At 38.0% G+C, this 16265-nt stretch overlaps 1 protein-coding gene across 2 annotated transcripts; it reads right to left on the bottom strand.

The window, feature by feature from the left end:
* Nucleotides 1-2180: 2180 nt before the first annotated feature.
* Nucleotides 2181-16136, bottom strand: LOC108002676 (AT-rich interactive domain-containing protein 1B). 2 transcript variants are annotated; one of them, XR_003698782.2, is made up of 4 exons: nt 13979-16136; nt 5741-5904; nt 3076-4093; nt 2181-3018 (listed from the first exon to the last, which is right to left on the bottom strand). XR_003698782.2 is itself a non-coding variant. In XM_017064488.3 (3 exons), the coding sequence occupies exons 1-3, from the start codon at nt 15546-15548 to the stop codon at nt 3851-3853; spliced, it is 1977 nt and encodes a 658-aa protein (XP_016919977.1). In that variant the 5' UTR covers nt 15549-16136; the 3' UTR covers nt 2181-3850. The 2 variants fall into 2 exon arrangements, 1 of the variants encoding a protein (XP_016919977.1); XM_017064488.3 differs by having other exon boundaries at nt 2181-4093.
* Between the last annotated feature and the right edge of the window lie 129 nt (nt 16137-16265).

Genomic DNA, 16265 nt, shown 5'->3' with positions numbered 1-16265 from the left:
AGTCTCTTTATTGTTGTCTTTAATATTTCTTTAATATTTGATTGTTTCGTTCACAATTTACTACCTTTATTTTTTGTTTTCTTTTTATCGTTCTTTCATTTATCATTACAGATATTTTCTGTTATAAATTCTAAAGATTATGCAAATAAATAAATACATATAAATACATATAAATACATATAAATACATATTGTAGTATCTCAATATAGTATCTCACTATTTAGAAATTTCTGCTATTAATAATATGAAAGAAAAATCACGAATAAATCGATAAATAAAAAAAAGAAAATTTAAAAAAATTTTTTTAAAGAAAATATCATATTATATTTGTATTCATAAGCATCACAAAAAAGAAATACAAGTTGATCAATAAATGATGAAGTTTAATATGAAATAATAAATAGAGGACATATAACATGTGAATGTACGACGAATATCATCACGCCAAAATTCATCCGATAAGCCGCATCTCGCAATACTCTCTCTTTCTCTCTCGACATCCTTACTTGATTGTCGTAGATCTTATTATCCCCTCTTGTTCCTAAAAGGGACCAAACTACAGCGATATATATGCGCTCATATACTCTCCATTCGTGTCTATTTCTGCACGTGTTTGCACGCGTTTCTAAGCGTGTATATGTATACCTAGAGGTTAGCTCGACGAAGGGTGAAGTCCCCTTTGTAGCCTCGGGCCAACCTTGTTAGCGCTAATGATGGACTCCTACGCAAGATCCGCGAATGAAACAATTCGGATCTTCGGATATCTAGACATCGTTCTCGCGATTGTTCGTTTCGCAAGCATATCATTATTTTACGATTATTTTCTTGCATATATATATATATATATCTAAAAAATTATTTTTTAATATATTTCTCGAATGTATTAATTTTCGATTAATGTCGTAATTTTCGATCCTCTAATAATAATAATAATAATAATAATAATAATAATAATAATAATAATAATAATAATAATAATAATAATAATAATAATATATAATGTGCGATATTATTTACGTCATCACTCGACAAATATCGATGACGAGTGAAACTGAAAGATATACATCAGTGTATGCACATGTGTATTAAAAAAAAAAAAAAGAAAAAAAAGAAAAAGGTAAGGAAGAGAAGAAAATAAAAGATAAATAGAAACAGGAGTAAGAGTTTCCTTATCCACCGTTAGTCACGGAAAGCCATTAGACCGGAAAACGAGGTGGAATCGCAAAACACAATGGCGTCTAGAAACAGACGACGGCCGATAGGAGCGAACAAGCAGTGAATCACCTAAGCACTTGTTTACCAAGAGAATCAAGAATTCAGGGATGCCGTTCCAAGTCTCGGAATCTTGCCCCATTGGTTTTCCAACCCCACCACGGCTCCCCACTATTCCAGAGCTAGCGCAATGTCGTCGTCGTCGTTGTTCGCCCTCTTCGTCGCGCCAATGGATTATGCGCCGCGAAAAGAAAAAGGATAGAATAGAGAATCGAAGGTTGGGGGAGGAGAGTGAAAAGCGCATAAGGGGTGACGACGACCACCGGTAGACTCGGGAGAAGGAGAGCCGGGAAAGCGGCACTAGAATCGCTAAATGTAATTCGGTTAAAAGGGTTTTAGCAATACAATGCATATAAACATGAGTGCCCCGCCTCTGCTCTCGTCTGCACGCTCCACTCTTGCGCCACCCTCTAGTTAGTCCCACCAAACACTCCGCGACCGTCGTAATCCTTAACTTGGATAGAGTAAGATTTTCATTGTCTACGATTCTCTAACGCGCTATTGGATCTGATAATAACAATACGTATATGTATGTATATTATATATATATTACGTACATATAAAAATCTTACAAAACGGACAAGTACTTACGCATTTCCTTTACGTACGTAAATTTTGCATTGAATAACAAAATGAGAGAGAAAGAGGAAGAAAAAGTGCAAATAAAAATACTTATTATTATTAAATATTACTTTTTATAATACTTAACCGTAATAGATTCAAGACATTGCTGTTTCTGCCAGAGAATTCAGTTAGTTAGCAGATTTTAAAGTATCTTGGCACAAATCCATCTTTCCTTCCATATTTTTTTGTCACATTTAGATGTATATGTCTTGAGAGAATCGGTGAATCTTCGTAAAGCTGTGCGAAAAAAAAAATAAGGAAATAGGAGTTGTACATACTAAAACTTTTTATTCCAATCCTTCAAATTTTTCTTTACTTCTTTCAGATATATCTCTACATTGTGTAAAAAAGAATACGAAGAAGAAACGATCTTATCACACGATACATATACCATACCACATAATCACGTATATGTATATGTACTGCGTATGTGGATATGTACTTACTTAAATATCTATAATCAAATTTTCTCAATTCGAATCAACAGTAATTTACGTTTAACATAACGATTACCGAAAATGCTGTCATGAAACCGATCTCTATTTTATTTAAGAACGATACCCATAGCCAAGTTTCTCTTCTCTCCTGCTCCTTTCCATTCCTTCGTTGACGACTGGTTTTCCAAACGGATGGTTTTTCCACTGGCTGTAGCCGGTAAGAGCAGTCATCCGCGAAACATCGCGGAATTTGTAACGGGAAATTAGCATATCATAAATACTGATGATTCTTCGTTTACGTGCGGGAGCTGTAGTGGGAAACATATGATCGTGTCTTCTTTGAATGGCTACATATTTTTAAGTTTCTTTTTTTTCTTCTTCTTCTTCTTTTACAGAAATAAAGATTCGCTTATGTAAAACTATATAAAATACATGTGCACGTATATAGAATTTAACGACGTAAGTAGAGACAAATAGATACACCTAAAAGCACAATTTTGTTATGTTAAGTAATGAAATTAATTTTCAACGTTTCGATTCATTGTTTGCGACGCATCGAACAAGATTTTAAAAAAAATGAATAAGGAATAAACAAAGTCCATACGTTTTATTCTTCTATTTGTGATTTATTTTAGGAACTTGTTGCGACATAATATGACGTTATCCTCGCATCGCACTTTCTAACCTAAACGTATACGAATATTATTTACAGTTATGTAATTTATCATAAATAGATAGGTACGTGTCTTCCAGTGTCTGTGGATGATCTAGAGCAACGTTGGAGAAGAGTGTTACGGTCAAAAATCTTCTAATCCCTCATACTTATTCTAATCGATGATTTTATACAACTATTGCTGCGATTGCTCGTCCTCTCAATTTATTAATATAAGCCATATTTTTTTTGTGATACCGGATAAAAACGCACTTCTTTTTACCAACCTTCGGTAATGTAAAACATCTCGAAATAATTCAAGGTGGTAAAGAATGATAAATAGTCAAATTCAAATTTTTAATTTTCTAACTTTATCGCCCCTGATAACAGCGATCGCGTGCAAGCACGGGCATGGACACGAGGGAACGCGTGTATATACCTATGCGTGTATAAATATGCGTCTATAATTTATTATTATATAGTTTTGTTCCCTATATTTACATACAAATTTTCCAATGTTACACCAGTATTACGTACTTGATCGATACTTCTTGTATACTATATATATATACATCATGCACGCGATTTCATTCTTACGATCTTTTCCTCGAAAATCTAACCAATCGTTTTCCACGTACAACACCTCTTTGTTCTCCCTCGTCGAAGATTGGGCGAAATTCTTTCCACCCTCTCCCAAAAAAAAAAATATATATATATTTCGATCCCAAGAAGAACAAGATTGGTATCACACGAAGTATCAAAGTTATCGACCGATGGTGTTTTGATCGGCGATGAAAATGACGCGAAAAATGGCAACTTATCTTTAGTTCTTATTTGGCACATCATTATTATTTCGTCAATGTTTTTATACCACGTATGGTCGATAAAGTGGCTCTTGAAGCTCGGTCGTGTTTCTTTGCGTTTCTTGTAACGTTCCTTTGGTATCCTCCTGCGGACTCGGCGAATTTGGATTCGGATCATTCCCTGTTTCTCTCTCGCCGCTTCTCACATTCCCACCATCTTCCACCTTATTGTTCGCCCGTGCCTCTTGTTGCGCCTTTTTACTTCTTTTCCATTTCATTCGACGATTTTGAAACCAGATTTTCACCTAAATTCCAACACACGTATACACACGATTGTTGATACAAGATCTTAATATTATCTATCAAAATGTGAGGATCAAGTGTAATGTTAATTATCAATTAAAAATGAATCACTTGAATGAATACCGGAGAAGGAAGGGAGATGGAGTTGTAATTTAAGTAAAGTAATAGAGAATAGAAGAACACAGAATTGAATTTTTCCTGTGCGCCAGGCGATATTAAATCGTACATAACCTATTAATCAACCTCTCCGAATCGCTGCAAGTATACCATAAACTCAATATTTCTTTTCCTAATCCCGCAAGAGAACTATGTATAAATCCTTTGGACAACATATCACGTACTTGAACAGATCTGCCGTCTCATTTCCACCTCTATACTATATTTCACCCTTGAGAGAAAGAAACACGCTTTTTTCTCGCGATGATAAATACATATTTGCAATATCGGAATATTTACAAAGCGATCGAATTTTAAGAAAAGAAAAGAAAGCAAGTAGATTTATATAAAAGATTCGTTTTTTCGAGATTCCATTTCTCGATTTTCAATTATTCTCGATTATTATTCAATTACAATTCGATCGATTGGATAATTAAACGAAGAGCAAAATATGAGAAATTAACTTATTCGTTTAAACTTTACACGATATATCTACTCGTATAATAACTCGAATTGATGAATATTTGAAAAATCTTTGCACTCCTCTTCTGTAATCTTTAAATCAATCACATTTCGGTTATTGATATTTATCTAATCAATGATCGATAAGAACAGTTAATTGAATTTTCTCCCTTTCGTGGATGCTGAAAGAAAATATAAGAAACGGAACGTGGTGTACGCAACGTTCGTACAATGTTTGAAAGGTAAAATGCTCCGAGCTTGAATCAGTTGAATATCGAAACAAATCAGGGACTCAGTCTCCCATAATTCAGACTTTCGTTGCTATTTGCTGAGCGATCCGTCAGAGCACGTAAGCTTCAAAGTTATGTTTAAGTTGTTAAACTATGCAAGAGATTCGCTCGTTCACGTTCGTTCTTCGTAAAGGAAAGGAAGGGTCCCTGGATTATTTCACCGATTTCTCTAGAGGCTTTTTCCCTTTCTTCATTCTCTCTTCGTCTCGTTTTCCCTCTCTTTTCTCGCTCGCTCATTCATCCTTCATTTAGGTTTCTTTATCGTGTAATCTTGAAGTATCACCTTAAAAAGGAGAGAGAAACGAAAAAACGAAAAAAAAAACAAAAAGAAGGAAGAAGAAGAGAAAGTAAATGAAAAAGAAAAGTAAGGATGTATAAAAAACATATTGCAACGATATATATTAGTCGCAAAAATCTTCATACATTTTTTATGCAAATTCAATTAACAAGTTACGTTATCAATTATCAAAGATCAGCGATAATTTTATTTTATACATTGTTGTAGATTATAATGGATTATATATGGAACGATCTTTTTATTAATAACTTTCTTTTTAATAATAACGTTTTAAACTGTAAAACATTCAAATGAAACAAATATGAAAATAATTTGAGAGTCGATTTCACTCATTCAAAGAGATTTTTCACTCGAATTACTCTCTATAACGTAGCGTATGAAGATTTTTGCGTGTATTTTCTTATAATATGCAATATTTAATTCGTAAAATGCTTACTGCTCACCTGTGTTTCCGTAAGCATTAGCGAGGTGGCCACTTCGAATCTCTTCGGTCTGCTTAGGTACTTGTTCTGTCTGAATTGTTTTTCCAATTCGAGCAACTGTTGCGACGTGAAAGCGGTCCTCGGCCTTCTGGTCTTTCCAAGAAGAGCATGTTGGGCCGCGCAACCTATCGATAATAATTACACGTTTAACTGCTATTATTCGTTTAATGCAACTTTTAACAAGAATATTTATATAAACTCTACGGTTCGATTTATTTGCCTTAAAAAAAGGAAAAAAGATAGAAGGAAATCGGTATATCCTTTACTCGTTATTGATACAACGCTCGTTTGAATTAATATTAATCGAAGCCAATAAAAATCATCGAATGCTAATGCAATTACCACGAGCGTAAATTCCCCTCTAGGTTGCAATACTATGATTTGGGGTTGAAAATAGGAAGGGGGCAAATTGGAGAGGGAAGAGACGAGGGTGACCGCCCTAACGATTAGCCCTATGAACGGCTCTTGGCCAGACCCGATCTTCTCTCCTCTCTGACTTTCTACACGTAATAAATCACATCGAAATTTGGCTATCTTTGTAAAGTGATGGAATTGGACCGATGATTCTCAATATCGTATCGAATTTTTATATTTAAAATATATAATTTTCATATTCATACATACATTCATACATACATTTCGATACGAGATTGTTACAGAGAATCTTACAGTAGCTCGGAGCATTTAAAAATCGTGATTCTTTTTTTTAATTAATTGCGGCAAACACAAATATGCAAGAGATAATTCATACGTTAAGTACGTCATCGTAAGATTTCAATGTGGTTCATCTCGCGCACTCTTTCCTCTTAAATGCTTTCAGCTTACGAATTGTCCTACCAATTTAACTACACAGCAAGTGCGTGACCGGCTGTCAATGTTTGTACACATGGCAGTGTTTAGTCGCGCGTACACACATTGTCGGATTAATCTGGAACGTGCGATACCCTTATGTCACTCTTAATCAGCCGCTTAGTCAAACATTCAATACCGTGGACCTATTTTCGCTTTTTCCGCCTTGGAATAAATCGCTGCGACAACACCGCGACTCCGTCTCTCCATATTACGTCGTGCGACAAACATATTTTTCTAACTGCAAAAAAAAAAAGAAAGAAGGAATCTCTTCCTTATTCTTCACGAGTTAAAAAAAATTATGTATCTCGAACGTATCTATAACATATTGCCACACCATTTCAAACATAAACGTAAACCCTCAACGAGTATTCGTTATTTATGTCGCTCGTACTTGTGTATATAAATACATTAATCGTCCCTACAAAGGATGGTTTGCCACCCACTGAGCACATATGGTCCGATTTTAACGATTTTCCACCTCGACAATTTTTCAGATGACAATTAGACAGATCTAGAACAGATTCCATCTCCTTGGTGGAAACTCTTACAGATTTGTGCATTCGTTATTTGATTTGAAATTTTTATATTTTCTCATTCGAATTATTCTCGAATTTCTGGTGAATTAAATTCATCGTAATTATTGAAGAAAGAAAAAGAAATTACAATATGAGACTTATATGGACGATTAAGGGATAGGGTATTCTAGATTAATTTTTATAAATTGAATCGGAAAGCAAAAGCATCGACGAATTGTGTTGGGAAGCCACTGAAATTGCACGAATGCGAAGGTGCTAGGGAGAAATGGTGCGAGTTATGACAGATGTCGGTAAACAAGAAGGGCGGCACCATCGAGTGGACAATCACCATTTTCGTGCTCCTCTGTGCAGGGTGAAGCAGTGGGGTGTCGTTAAGGTTAACGTCGTTCTCACCCCGCTACACTTTTATCATGATAATTTAATTTATTTGGGGTCCTATTAGCCGCTTCACGCCAGGCCGGCTCTTAAATCATGCTGATCACCATACCGGTAAACACCGGCCATTATCTGTACTTAACGCGATTCTATCCCTCTATTCCTCATATTCACCCTTCTCTTCTTTTTTTACCACTTGCTCTTACGCCAACTACGTATTTTGCAATTTCTTTCACAACAACAGCATTGCTTTCAAAAAATCATTTAATTGTGTCCTTTCAAAAATTGATTTCACATAAATCTTGGTATAAAACCCGATCACTCTGAGGATTCGAAAAATTTCTGTATCTACTTTAAAATAAACGGATCGCCTTTTTATTTTACAATTTTCTATTTTTACGATTCAACGATCGCAGCTAAGTTCGGTCCTCGTTCCTGTACAATTTTCCGCTCTTTTGATCGATTTCATTTGCCCGTGTTTCGTATTCTTGCTCGGTTCTTGTTTTCTTCTGCTTCCTATCCTTTCTTGGTATCCCTTGATGGGTGTGAACAGCCGTTGCGTGCGTGCGTGCGTGCGTGTTGCGTGCGTCGCGTGGCCTCGCGCGCGCGCGCGCGTTTGTACCAGATCTTGCTCCCTCTCCTTGTCTCGTGTAGCGGTGGAAGCTCCGCCTGCAGCCCTGAGTGCTCGATACGACCCGCCCCCAAATTCTCAACCCCTCGTATCAGAGGTGAACGAAGACGGGCGAGGGTAACGTCGGCGGTATCCACCATCCCTCTGCACCCTTGATCGCGAGACGTCATCGACTCCGCTTCCTTTTGCGCCATACGATTGGAGATCCGTGGAAGCCAGTGGCGAGGGCGAGATGAATACCAAGAGGAGAGGAAAAAAGTTGGCCAACTTTTGTCAGAGATTATTTTCCCTACCCCCAAAATGGTTGGATTTAATTTCAAACTCGGTCCGTGAACTCACCACGAATCACGTCATAAACATCCAGAAATGCTGCCATTTACTTTTATCATCGGATTACGAATTGGAATAGTAGTCCCTCCCCTCAAACGATACAGTGGGTATCTAATCATCCGTGCAATCGATGATTTCACCAGCCATTACCATTCTTTTTTTCCCCCCTTTAATTATGAAACACATATAGCTAATAGCTTCGAAATGAAAATCATTTCCTTCGCGATTAACGTCTCTTCACGAACAGATAATTTTCGGTAGAATAGAATTCTTCGCGAAAGTTACTCTTCTTCTCAAAAAAAAAGAAAAGAAAAGAAGAGAAACTCTCGAGAATTTTTCAAATTCTCAAATTTTACTCGAGGAGTAACGTTGAATGTAATAAGGCGCGATATTCGTATATAAAACCTGTACACCATTGGCGTCACCATTTGCACGCGCCCATGTGGCTACAGCGCGATCAGACCAGATCATAGAGATATAGGATGGTTTGGGCGAACGTGGAACGTTACACATCGGGTAACCAAGATCTGTTTGCTTGCGGGCGGCCAAACTAGCTGGCAGCTAATTCAGAAACACCATTACCGCCTACATGCCTATAGACAGGTAGACTGACGCGACCGCTACTGGTAACGCCACTAGACGTTTTCAACGTGTTGCCAGTGCTAACGTTTCCATACACTGGGTTAAACCTGCGCGTGTTTCCGATTTCCACGTACCGTATATACGTAGCCTGCACGTAACGCTCCTATTTGGGTACATTACCATCTTTCCTGTATGCGTGTACGTGTGCAATTAATTCTCATTCCTCGACTGTCATCGACGATATCGTGTACAATATCGTGTAATGGTAATCGCGACTAGATCCAACCCTAAGTGTAACTCTAGATACACGTTATACGCGTAAGGTAATTAGAGGAAAATTTTTTATAAGAAATTTTTAATATTCACAAATTTCTGTTAAACCGTGGGTATAGATCAAGCTGGAGAAATATTCTCTAAGGAAGTGGCTGAATACACAAGTAGGAAAATATTGTTCAAAATTTTGATTCTTAATATTACATCTGAAGATTTATCGAAATCATGATGCTTCGTTTTTTTTAAATAATTACAAAAATAAATAACAATAATTCTTTATTGTTATATTATAAGAAGAATTTATTGAAGCCATGCAAATATTTTTTCACGAATTTTGCAAAAATGCAGCAAATCCATTCCGTTTCAGATTTCCTTTTAATTGTTATAATAAAAGAGATTCGTAGATTCTGCGAAATTAGACTTAATCAGAGATTTGAAGAAATCAAGAGTTTCCTCTTTTTTTTTTCTTCCTCATTTTGCCGAAGAAATTGGCGAAGCAATGTCCGTTAACTGACAAAACATTCGACGAAAACGAATGAAACCGATTTACGTTCTTGGATTGTTTTAAATATGGACGAAATTAGCTGTTGGAACGGTCTATGTAAGTCCGTGGAGTTTCCATGGTAACCTTAGAACGTCTGCGTCGGCGTTGTACTATCGTGGAGAGAAGGGCGAAGGGGATGAATAGACGGATGAATGACGCACAATTAACTAATTAAATCATCCACCAACCCTTCGCGTGCTTCATCTCTCGGGTATCATCCCCTTTTGTTGGCAGACCTCCTACCATCTCTTCGACATCTTCCGCCATTATTTTTTTCACCGTATCTTGTAAAAGCGAATCACTCCACACCGCACAGCGAGGGACAAAAATTCGAAGAGAGTTTGACGAGTCAAATTGAAATACATCTGATGCAATGCGTGTGAAAATAACATGGATAAGAAATAAACGAAACCGTTTTTGCATTCACACTGTTTTTCTTTCTTTAATTGTACTTTCATTTGTAATCTGTTCATTTTGTAATCTTTTGAAACTATAAAATTAATAGATTGAATGACTGTAAACTTTTGATCGAACAATTAATCAAAATTATGGTTTGTTCAAAAATGTCATTAAAAAAATACACTTTTACTTACTATTATATTAATTAAATAAGTGGAAAAAGGAATATATAGCTTCATAGATACGTACAAGAATAAGAATCCAAAATTAGATGAACCTAAAGTTTTGCAAGAAAACATATAATATTAATTATTTATCTAAACGTTTTAAAAATATATACATATTATATTATAATAACAAGTAAGTAACTCGAATCGAAGGAAGGCGAGCATTAACACTGAAAATGTTCCCGCGTTCCTAAAAGAATTAGATACCTGTCATACAGGTTGGTCGATTTCGATTAATCCGAATGCAAACTGGTATCGCGTGAATGGACACGCGGTGATACGAGAAACAGTTTTTAGTGTACACGAGGCAGAGATATCGGGATTTGGGATACGGACCGAGGATATAAAAGATGGCGGGATACTCTAGTTAAATTTCAATACCGTAAACCTCGACTCGAAATAGATGAAGCACGATCGCCTGTTATAGTCGTCGGGATACATCCTCGTTGGTGTAACGCGCGACAAATATTCCACAAATAAAAGCTCGCATCTCTTGCTTCCACCCTATCTCTCCCTCCTCGTGTCAGCTCACCGTGCCGAGCCGCTGAGTCGCGTACTCATCGTTATTTACATAACGTCGAGAGCATACGAGAATGCGAGACTACTGTTGAGAGAGAGAGACAGAGAGAGAATGGAGGAGGAGGAGGAGGAGGAGGAAATGGAAGGAGGGGAGGAGAAAGGGCTGAACGGGACGATACTCCCATCCAGCAATTTTTTAACAAGTCGTGTTCGTGTTCCCTACCGACGCGATAACGGCCGCTTCAGGTGGGGCGAATGCAACCGTTTTATTTTATTCCGCGAGAACTTTTTTTTTTTTGTACCCGTTGCTCGTTTTACGCTATCGGGTTTTCGCCTTTTTCGTCGACGTTGGATTGCTCGGCAACTACCAATCAGGATCATCTGACAGAAAGTACCCCGCACTTCGTTTCAAACATCTCTCTCTCTCTCTCTCTCTCGCGCGCTGAAACGCACATACACACACAATCGCGTTCCGTTTACTCCCGCCTCTCCACCCATTTTTCTCTCTCTCCCGTTCCGCACTCTCTTTCTCGTTCCCCGTTTATTCGGATTCGGTCCATCTCGGCATCCTGGTCTGCTACGTTCACCGACCAATTTGTTCGATAAAAGCTTTCGACTGATTGGCCGGACAACGCGACCACGCTCTTTTTTCTAAGCGTGAAATTTACCGTAGTAGTAGTAACCGGAATCATCTTTTTTTTCCTCTCTTCGGTGCTTTTCCACCGAATGTCTAAGTAAATATCATATCGCTTAGTCGATGTGTGCGTGTGTGTGTGTGTGTGTGTGTGTGTGTGTATATACTTTTTGATTGATTTCTTCGAGATTCTTTTCCCCCTTTTTTCTTTTTTCCTGTTTTATTGTCCTTTTTTTTGGCATTATTTCGTCCGCATTCAAGCCGATGAAAAAAAGTAGATTCAAAGCAGAGTGGAGAATTAATATAACTTTGAAAAATTGTGATTTTCTTTTCTTTTTTAAATAAATATCATCTTTGTCCTCGTATCGTCTTCCAAAAAGGTTTAAACTTTCGATTCTGATCGATCTAATATTTTGTGTTTTATATGACATATTGTTTATAATTAAATTTATCATTTATTCTTGAGAATATGAAAGATTCGTAACGTTTATTATTTTGAAGTCGGTTGAAATCTTGTTGTAAGGTAAGAATATAAAATGTGTGAAAATCGTAAAAGTTTCTCGATATCACTACCCATCATCGAATATTTAAAAAAGAAAAATGAATTTTGAAATAAATAATGCTACTTTAAATACGATCGTGATACGGATTTTTAACAGTATGCCGCAAAACTTATTCCCTATATATTATCATTTGACAACCGACCTAAAAATTTGAGTAGCCAGTCAATATAGTAAAGTGTTACATTAAGCATGTAAACATTCGCTATCTGCCTATTGTATAAGCAATATGTCGATCTATTCTATGACGTTGCTCTTGTGCCAAGGTAACTTTAAACATTAATGCCCAGGAAAAATGACACTTTATCTATTGTTATATCAATTTTAAGTCAGAGTACTAATATCCAATTATTAATACAGATATACCTACTGTAATAAGTATTTCAATCGTTTATCGATCATTTCAAAAAAGTAGATATCATTATAGAAATATTTTTTCTTTTCTCATTATCTATAGATATTACAAAATACAATAATCATATTATATGTTCATTAATCGTTCGTTTAACTATTTATAAGTATTTCAAGATATCAGAAAAAAAAAACAATTTAATTTAAAAGTTATCGCGATTAATATCATGATGAATTAGCATCGAAATTAAGTTCAAAATTTTCTATTGTTCGTTCGTTTATTCGCTCGTTCGTTTGCGCGTAATCGAGTCTACTTGAATTTTTTATTCAATAAAATAGACGATTATCTAATTACATTTTCTCTGTTGATTGTTGATCCGTGTATTATTTTCTCTGGCTTACGTTTGGTAGTTTATTGAAAAGATGAAAAAGGGAAAAAGATTGAACGAAAAGGAATATCATTAGAAAATATAAGAAAATATATTTTGCTTATTATAGCAAAGTAATTGATTCAATTTTTCATGCAGAAAAACTTTTGTTCTTCGTAATAATTGTTGGAAATCATCGTTATTAACGATTGGAATATAGATATAATTTAAAAGATAAATTTATGCGAATAAAAATATATACGATGAGTCACAAAATTATTTTTACACAGATATATATTTAAAAAAAGAAAGTATTAATTAAAGAATTCGCAAAAATATTTTTAATATCTTTTTTATTGCAATATATGTTTCGTATTATGAAATTAAATTAACTTGCAATTAACGATACTTATTGTTTAAATTAAATAAAAAATAACAATTCCTAATGAAATATTTAATAATAAGATAGCTTTTTTCAATAAAATAAAAAAATAAAAAATTAATTATAGTCAAACTTTTAAATGCAAATTCGCTTTTTCAAATTACAATATTTTTTATTTCTACAATTATTAATTTTTAATACGAACATATTGTATTTGCTATAAATTCTTGAACTATAACGATCTTTGTCAGTGGAGAATACACAAAAAGTAAATCTTGCATTTCTTACATAGAGTGAAAATATTCGAAATTCATGATACGAATTCATGATTCAATCGGAATTACTAAAAATTCTTGCACCGATAATTTTGTTTCTTATTCATTTAAAAATAAATATCGTTATTCTTTCGAATCGTTTCAAGAGAATCAATTCAAAGTTATATTCCAAAAAAAAAGTACTTTCGCAAATTAATGCTTTTTCTTTTTAAATACACCCACGTCGATAATTTTATGACTCGGCTATGGATAAAAACATGCGAAGGATTCGGTGCGATAAAAACAAAGAAAATTGAACGAATGAAAGTTAATTGAAATTATCTGATCGAGCAGTAAAATTAAGATTACCGCACCAACTCACCGGCTAAATCGGCGGGTAATCTGGGATATAACATTCCAGTCCTAGCAAGCCACTCGAGTTGGAGTGGATGGATGTGATGCTGCTGAGGATGAGCACCGGCACTCTGCGAATGTCCGACGGGTTGTCCTTCCTTGTGTATCGAATGAAACGCGCTACCGCCCGCAGGATGATAATATAATCCTCCGGGATGTATGAGGGGACCACTCGGATGTAAGAGAAGAGCTTGATTCTGTCGAGTTACCCCTGTACTGCTGCCAAGCGCGCCATAATGACCGCTCGGTAAATTCGGATTACCAGGGATAGCGTTGCCACTCGGCTCCTCCGATCCTGGCGAGATCGGTGGGCTCGAGACAGGACTGTGGCTCGCGTTACTCCCTCCTGAACTCGCGCTTCCTGTTCTCGTCGGATCAACCTCGATCGAGGCCTCGTCCTCGATGTTCTCGAAACGATCGACGCGAAACCCTCCGTTCCCCGCGCTCTCCCCTTTAAAAGCTGGCTTCGACTCTTCCACGGACTCGACGCGGATGCCGGAGGAGGATAAATGGCCGGATCGTTCACGAATATCTTGTCTGTCGCTACTCCCCTCGCGAATAACTTGCAGGTTGGATGGCGAGGACAGATCGTGCTGCACGACGGATCTGTCGAACGGATTGTTCGACAAAAGATTGCCGAGGGACGATGCCCGATCATCCGTTCTTGCTGCTGTACCGATAAGCGTTGTTCCATTTCCAATCCCAACCCCGACTCCGATTCCAACTCCAGTTCCAGTCTCGATCTCACCACCTGCACCGGTGCAACCACGAGTACCCGCGATCCCACCACCACTTATACCGCCGAGAGCGGAGGAGGACGATTCCCGGTCGTGGGCACCGATTATCGAGTTGGCCAGGCAAGAATTCGAGTCGATCACGGAATTCCTCGTGCCGAATAACAATCTTTGATTCCGTTCAGGTCGTTCGTGATCGAGATTCTCCTGCTGCTTCCCGCTCGCACGGCCGAGGAGCGCGTCGATGCAGAAAGATGTCTTACCGAACGAGCTGTGACGTCTGCTCTCGGTCGGGTGAACCGCGTACTCTTGCGGGGAGATCCTCCCCGGCGAGTTATCCGGCTCCCCGTAGCGAGCCGCGGACACCATCTCCTCCGTGAAACACTTTACACTCGTTTCTTCGCTCGGGTCCCGAAAAAAACTGGCCGCCTGCTCGTTTTCCTGCTTCGAGAACGAAGGTTTTTTCGCCTCATTTTCCTCGCGATACCTCGACATTCGAGATTCGTCTTCGAGCTCCGGGGGAGAGCCGTTTTCGATCAAACGTATATTTTCCGGCGATCCGACCGTCTCTCCTCCCCTCACTTCGGAACCAGGTGACCGCACTTCATCCGAACAACTCGGTGAACAACTTCGATCGCGAATCTTCCGTCGAATCTCGTAAGCGGTGTGCTGTTGCCGTTGCTGCTGCTGCTGCTGCTGCTGATGATGATGAAGATGATGATGATGATGATGATGATGATGATCTTGCTGTTGTCGTTGTCGCAGATACGAGTCTTCCAAAATCCCTTGGCCGTTGTAATGCATACCTGATTCCTAAATGCCTCTAAATGTCTCTCGATCCCTCAATTATCGATACCACGTGATATTTAATTCCTCGCTTCATTCCAATTCTCTCCCCCTCCCCCACCTTCTTTCACGAGCACTTTTTTATTTTTGTCGAAATTAATCGATTATACTTCACACGGGAATTTCGAATCCCCGCGTCTCTTTTCACTTCGATCTATTCCACCGGTTCGAGACGGAATTGTCCGATCGACGATCGATCGGGAAAACGGTGAACGATGGACTTCCGATCGGCGTACGGGACTCGATCGATCGATCGAACGACCGCACAACCGATCGGCCACTTGAATACGACGATTATATAATTCGAAAAATGAATTTCGAGACGGTGGATCACGGCGAACGAAATCTCTTACGTGTCTTCGATCGCATTTGAAAAATCGAACGTTGTAACCGTTGCTAATGTGCTTACCGACCGTAACGACGAACGTGTGCGCCTACGACGAACGGAACGGTTTCGATTTCGCGGCAATACGAGCGATTAACTCGACGCCGCACCACAAAGTGACGTTGCGAGGGACCGCGTGTCCGTAACGGGAAAACCGCTCCCCTCTGCTACCGAGTTTCCGCGGTCACTCCATTCTGCCACGCCTATCCGCGGCCAAACCTCGCGATTCTGCCACGCCTACACCATCCCCTTCCTCCCCCTCCATCCTCGCCTACCCCGTCCCATAGGTT

Source organism: Apis cerana, linkage group LG13 (assembly GCF_029169275.1).
Source record: "Apis cerana isolate GH-2021 linkage group LG13, AcerK_1.0, whole genome shotgun sequence".
Taxonomy (NCBI): domain Eukaryota; kingdom Metazoa; phylum Arthropoda; class Insecta; order Hymenoptera; family Apidae; genus Apis; species Apis cerana.
This window is presented reverse-complemented; position numbering and strand designations above follow the sequence as displayed.